This window comes from Pezoporus flaviventris, unplaced genomic scaffold (genome assembly GCF_033815535.1).
Source record: "Pezoporus flaviventris isolate CSIRO_AGI_PZ_B2104156 unplaced genomic scaffold, CSIRO_AGI_Pfla_v1 ptg000030l, whole genome shotgun sequence".
Lineage (NCBI taxonomy): Eukaryota > Metazoa > Chordata > Aves > Psittaciformes > Psittacidae > Pezoporus > Pezoporus flaviventris.
Genome location: NW_026892578.1, coordinates 1503756 through 1510421, shown reverse-complemented (window position 1 = coordinate 1510421; position 6666 = coordinate 1503756). Strand labels below are relative to the sequence as shown.

Below are 6666 nucleotides of genomic sequence, written 5' to 3'. Positions count from 1 at the left end.
CTGTGGCTGCCCCATCCCTGGCAGTGTTCAAGGCCAGGCTGGATGGGGCTTTGAGCAACCTGGTCTAGTGGAAGGTGTCCCTGCCTATGGCAAGGGGTTGGAACTGGATGAGCCTTAAGGTCCCTTCCAACCCAAACCATTCTATGGTTCTATGAAAACCAAACCACAAATATTTTACCTTTTTCTTCTAATAAACAACAAAATAGCATGACATTTGAAAAAACAAACCAGTGTTGCTAGTAGAGTTTTGCATTTAGTATTTCTGGGAAAAATATCTTAAATTTAAGAGAATGAAAACAGTATTTTCTTAAAGTTATATCAGAAAGTAATAATGGTCTAGTATACAGAATTTTCAAGTCAGGCTGGTTTTCTCTGAAAGTTTGGTGTTCATTGAAGTCAAGAATCATCTGTGTCTCTTTCTGAGTAAGAAGTGCTTCCCTTCTGACTTGAAGATCCAACATAGTAAAAGTTTTAGTAGTTCTCTCTTTCAAAATGACCTGCATGAGCTGAAAATTAGAAAAGAAAAATGAAAATATTTTGACCGTAGGAACTGTAAAACATTTGTTTCTCCCTTCCTTGAATAAAAAAAAATCTTCTCTGTTCTTTGCTGTTGAACCCAAGGTATTTTACAGATACTCAACCTTATTTTACATCAATTAACCCAACAAGAGGAGATACACATTGGGTTTCATCATAGGGCAGCAAAGGTCTGATAGGAGACCACATCCACTTTTCAATGCATCATTCACACTTTATCTCTGCCATAAGCCATTCAATTCTTTTTCAAAACAAATAGTCTCAGCCTGTTTCTCCCCTGATGGGGACTGCCTTTTCATGCCGAAATCCGTGCTTTCTTAAAATCAGCAGAAGTTTTGCCACTGAATTTAAGCAGGGTCAAGATTTTGCTCTCATTTTTTGACCATTTTAGTTAATAATTTCACTTGTTCTCTATATCCTGGATTATACAGACCACTCATATGGACATTTACCATTCCTTTAAGTAATTAACTATGTCCTTATTTTTTCTCCCTTTTTAAGAAATCAAAGTGTTCCCTGCCAACAAAGCTATGAACAGTGTACCTTCTGTCTCTCCGCGCCCTGATTTGCAGTATATTGTATGTTATGAAGGTATGGAATTGGATTAAAAGCTACAGCATGGTGCTCTGCAGATAAACCCACTGCAGGTGTGCAGTTTAATAGGATTTTAATTTGGTAACAAGTGAACAAAGAGAGGAAGCCTAGAATGGGATTTTCTAGTTGAAAAAATGCTATTCGTGCTGAGAGAAAGCAACTGCAAGCTCTGTGATAAGGAATAAAGATCAGGCCAATGCTCTCTGAGCTGCACTTTTATAGATCATGGCTCACTCAGAGCATCTTCGTTACTGCCACCAGTTTCAGCAATTCTTAGTTCATACTACGTGCTGTTGGCCGTACAACATTTCATCTGCCATGCTCCCTGTTAAGCCAGTGTGTTCAAATCTTGTATTGTCTCACTCCCCACCTTCTACATTTTTTCATGCAAAATTAATGTTTTCCTCAGGAGATGACACTAAATAGGAATGTATTCTGTTTTCAAGATTATTAGCAATTATTTCCATGCTTCAAATTATATATATTTAAAAAAATGATTCAGAAATGTGCTGTGCTGTTCAGTATAAATGGGAATAAAGTGGTCTCTCTGCTGAGGAGTGTAATTTATATTCATCATGAACTAGGAATGGAGGACCAAAAACAGATGGGAAAGGCAGAGGAAGAATGAAGGTGATGACTAAAAGATCATGAAGGGATCCGCTAAGCCACAGACACACACTGATGCTGCTGATATCAGGGCAAGGTTGGGAGATTCTTTTCTGATTTCTGTTACCAGTCCTCCCTCTCATTTTTCCAGGGTTTCACTGCAAAATAGAGTGTTTAGCACTAATTTCAATGAGATGAGGGTGGAGGTGCGACGAACAGATTTTTTCCCTAAGCCTAACAGGCTGTGGAGAAGGCACAGAAATGCCTTGTGGGACAAGATTAAAAAGGTATGGAGGTTGCTGTTGTTGGCAGTGGACAGAGTGGAGGATGGGAGCTGACAAAAGGCACTGGGTCGCAGAGTGCTGTGGGGGCTGCATGAGGTAGAGGAGTTAAAAGGAAAAATGATGAAATATACCCATGATGCAGAGAGAGAGATGCCAGGCAGCAGAAATGTGGTCCAGGAAACAGGAGTGTGACTGGTGGGTGCCACTAAGGCTGCTGAGGCTTTAGATACCCCACAGAATGGGTTGTGGCCGAAGGGAGATTAGTCAGGAGCAGGGACAGATGGTTGCTTGGGAGCATGATGATGATGATTTTTGGTGATCAAAAGTTGCAGAACACAAACCCTCATGTAATGGATATCTGTACAAAGGATCTCCAGAGATGGCGATACAAAGTGGTGGGTGATGAAGATATGTTTTTCAGCACCCTGTGTTTTTCAGCAACCTGTGAAGTTAGTATGGACACCCAAAAAGAAGGAGCCTGCAACAGTTGAGGTGGGAGCTACCACCCGATTGAAGACATGAGTAGGCAGAAGTGCTCACTCACTGTCACAGCTCCTAAAACCCTTTTGAGCTGCAGGTTCCAATTTTTCAGCTTCCTCACAAACTGCAAACACTTAAACCATCAGCAGATCTCCTTTTCAGCCTACCATTATCAGCATCTTGTATGTGGACCAATAAGATCCATCAGCCTTTGGGATCTTTTAACTCTAAGCTCTTTCTACACTTTCCCAATACTTCACTGTCTCCATACCTTCTCTCAAGTCTTCATACTCCCCATTTCATGTTTTATACCCTTCCTCTCTGACACCCCTCATCCCTCACTCTGATCAGCCTTGCTCTGTTCTTGAGATCATGTACAAAATATGCAAAACTGATAGACATATTTATAGGCACATCGCTTACGCAGACAAACCCTTCTCTGCTGACACCTGCATTGCAATGGGCATAGTGGGACATACAAAAGCCCATATGGGCAGCTCAGTGAAAGAGCATAGGAAGAAGGGCAGATACTGAATAAGATTTCTACTGGTTTATCTCCTAGTTTCTGACCACCAGTGGTTTAGTGAGTCCTTACTCTTAGCCTGCACGCAGCTCAGTTTGATTTTCGACATTAAGGGGTTATGGCAGGATGGTTCATTGTATTACATTTGAAAAACAGCAAGAGCTGTCAAACATGCCCATCACACATATAAATCTTTCTCGGTTTGTCTCCTTAGTACCTTCTTTCTCCCTTCCCATTTTCATTGCTGAGGTACTTTTGGCATATTTTATATTTAAAAAAACAATGGTCCATGACAGGTCTGTATAACTAATAAAGATTTTTTAAAAACAGTCAGTTTCCAGTCCTGGTTCTAGTTTTTGGAAGCTGAATACATGTTGAGAGTAAAACAACTTTAGCAGCATCACCTTAAGAATGTAATTTTCTTCATAAGTCTTGGTGCCATTAACATTTGTCCCGCACCATTTTCTGGAAAACACAATGTTCTCTGAGATGTAAGACAAGGGCTGTTAATGCATGGAAGAGACTTCTGGAAACAGATGAATGTCTAATTCATCACTTGTGTTAAGCACAGAGGCTTGATCCATGTTCCCATATGTCTTTTTATTTAGCCTTGTGTTCTAGGAAGACTTAGAGTCTTTCTTGTTTTCTACCTGTATGTCATCCCTTATGCTAGTAAGTTTGAAGCAGCAGACTGACTGCAAGAAAGTCCAGTGGAGCAGAAAGATCTCAAGGATTTCATACATCTTTTGATAAAACTAAGAGGCAGATGGAGGGAAAAGAGCCTCTCAGTGCTTCTAGTAGTGAGAAAAGCCCACATCATGCACAGTGAGTGCATGCAGACTGTTTGTCAGCTAGACCACAAGCTGCTCCCAACCCACCAGAACAGCACTGCTCTTGCTTAGATAATGCTCAGGGAATCTGGAGGCATGCCAAAGGTCTTCTGGAAACCCAAGGCAAGAATCAGGGAACTGTGGTGATGTGGTGGGTGGTGTGGAGATTACAGTCCCTTGACAGGATCATGAGATGGAGGTGGGATGTTAAGATTTCATTTTTACTACTTTACACACCTAAAACCCCCCAATCAATCACAGACTTCCTGAGATTCCTCCCAATTGACCCTTTTTTTCCCCCCCTTTTTTTTTTCTTTTTGTTATTTTCTTTAAAGTTAACGTTTATTTCACCTTGCTGCCAGTGGCTGTGTCCACCGAACATCTCAGAACTCTGGAAAAACATGGCTCTTTCCAAAGTTATTCTGGCTCTGCATCGAAGTTGTGAAAGCTGGCTGTAGAGTGCTGGCTTGGCATTGCTCCTCTGCAAAACAGCCCCAGAGATAGCTGGGCTCGTAATACCACAGAACAGGGAACTCATTTTGCTTTGCAACCCAGAAACTTTCATCTTCCTTCTCCTCTATATAGGACAGGAAAATGTGAGCCACAAAATCCATGAGCAGCAAGTTAAGCAAATGCCAGGATCCTAGGTTTAAGGAAAAGCAAAAATAATTTTAACAGCCTCCTCATTTCCTTGTCTTTGTGATGTGTTCTTCTTTGAAGGGCTTCATTATAGTAATGGGCTAGACAAAGTAGCAGACTGGAACTCATCAGGTAGTACTTACAAGATTATGTACTTCCAAATATCACAGCAAAATAGGCACCAACAGCAGATTTGAAATGTAAGCAAAAGCCTTTCCCCCCCTTATTTTAGCTAGAGAGGAAAGCGTACTCCTGTTTATATGCTTTCTGCTCAAGGTTTTCCCCCACATTCACTGCTGCTACAAGTCTTATCATCAACCACATATCACCCCCAGTTCTCCCCTCAGATGGATAAATCTTGCCAAGTAAACCCTCCTACGTACATCTATATGTCTTGTACCTATGACATTAAATGGCCTACCTTGCAGCTTGGGCATAACTGCTAAAAGCCAAGACAGACTCACGGAGACCATTGACTTTTGAATCCTACCTTGGTTGAAAGCCCTTACAGTGAATATGAAGTCTTCTTCCATGCCATAAACCTGCACAGGAATTCATCTAACAATTTGTAACCTCTGCATCCCACAAACATATTTATATGGACATCAACAAGGAGATACCAAAATTTATATGAAAAACTAAGGTTTACAGAGCTTGAAAAATGAAAAATGCTGCCTCTTTTTATGCTATATGTGTCTGAGAAGCCACTGTTTCTCCTGTTTGTCTTTTTGTGCATCTTTAAATTATAGCTAAGTGGAAGTGCTTGTTCATCTATGGGACAACGAAAAGGGCTATTATACTTGGAGTTCAAACTATGCAGACCTGGCACTAGTAGTCTATGAGTGCTGCTAACAGTCTTACAGATGTTTTCAGTGTATTCAAGAAGACTAAGCATGAAACAAAAGCTACCACTCCAGTTGTCCCTTGGGATGATACAAAGGGACACAGTCTTGAAGAGGGAGTAGGTTGAAAAAGCTTGCATACAAAAAAGGAATGCATGGGTCTCTGTCCAGCCAGTGTGGGTCAGCAATACATTCCTGAATGCCCTGGAAGGCAGGCTGGTATGGAAAGGGTTTACCAGCTGACATGAAGCTTTGTGATAGAGATATGTAAAGGCATGTTTGTTGGGGAGGAGGTGGAGCTGAAAGAGCCGTAGAGGTCCCCTTAACCCTGACTGCTGTAGCACACTTGCTCCTTGCTGCCTTGCAGTGGGGGTAGCTGAACACTTCCTCTGATCATGCTTGGGCATCACCCATGCGGAGGCTGGGCTGGATAAGGGTAAAAATAAATCCTGAAAGTGAATTCTGAATTCAGAGGTGTGAGTATGACAGTGCATTATTTGTGCCAGATGTGCCAAGCTCCAAGGCAAGAGCTCCAGACAGAAGTAAGTTTGATTTTGGTTACTGGTATGAGGTGTAGTTTTGCATTAACACTGCATTAACATGATGCTCAAAACATTTCCCTTAGTAATTGTGTATCCTCAGTGTGGACGTTACATGCTTTGACTTGCAGGATGCCCACCATTCCTGCAAGAAATACTGAGATTTAAGAGTTTTCTGAAAAGCAGTGACCCTGAGTACGGAACTTCTACACCAGATGGCTTGTTAACAGCACAGCACCAGCCTTGTCCACTAAAACTCAATATCCTACCAGAACAAAAACATGGGAAAGAAGGGACATTATTAGATGATATAACCCAAAACCTTAAAGAACCAAGGAGATAATACTGACCAAATCAATTGGAGCATCACGGCAGAAGATTAAAAAATATTTTTAACTCTCATATGTGAGAATAAATTCAATATTAATAGTAGTGAAGTATAATAGGAAGACTGTTGTAAGTGGGATGAAAATATTATTTGTAACTAGTTTAAGGAAGGCTCAGCAGAGGAAGGGATGATCTCCATCATTTATGTCCCTAGCCACTGACAACTGAAGAACAGGGAAGCAGTTCATTAAACTTTTCTTGTGATGGAAAGAAGGAAGAGGATTTCATCATTGTGGGGGATTTCAATAAACATTATGCTTCCAGTGCTGCTCTTGGAATTCATTCCAAATTCCCTCATTGCCCAAAATACTGCATGCAGCATTGGAGAGTGTTGTACAGAACTCCTGTGGAGGGGGAGGAAAGACTAATTATTTTATTACTACTGTAATGAAACAACTGATGGAC

The 6666-nt window shown here is 41.1% G+C and overlaps 1 protein-coding gene across 1 annotated transcript in view; it reads right to left on the bottom strand.

The window, feature by feature from the left end:
• Positions 1-471: 471 nt before the first annotated feature.
• The window catches only part of RFX8 (regulatory factor X8), a 30865-nt gene continuing 24670 nt past the window's right edge, over positions 472-6666 (bottom strand). Inside the window, 3 exon segments of the mRNA XM_061459606.1 lie at positions 472-506; positions 4206-4251; positions 4253-4497. Of these exon segments, the coding sequence (XP_061315590.1) occupies positions 472-506; positions 4206-4251; positions 4253-4497 (326 nt within the window).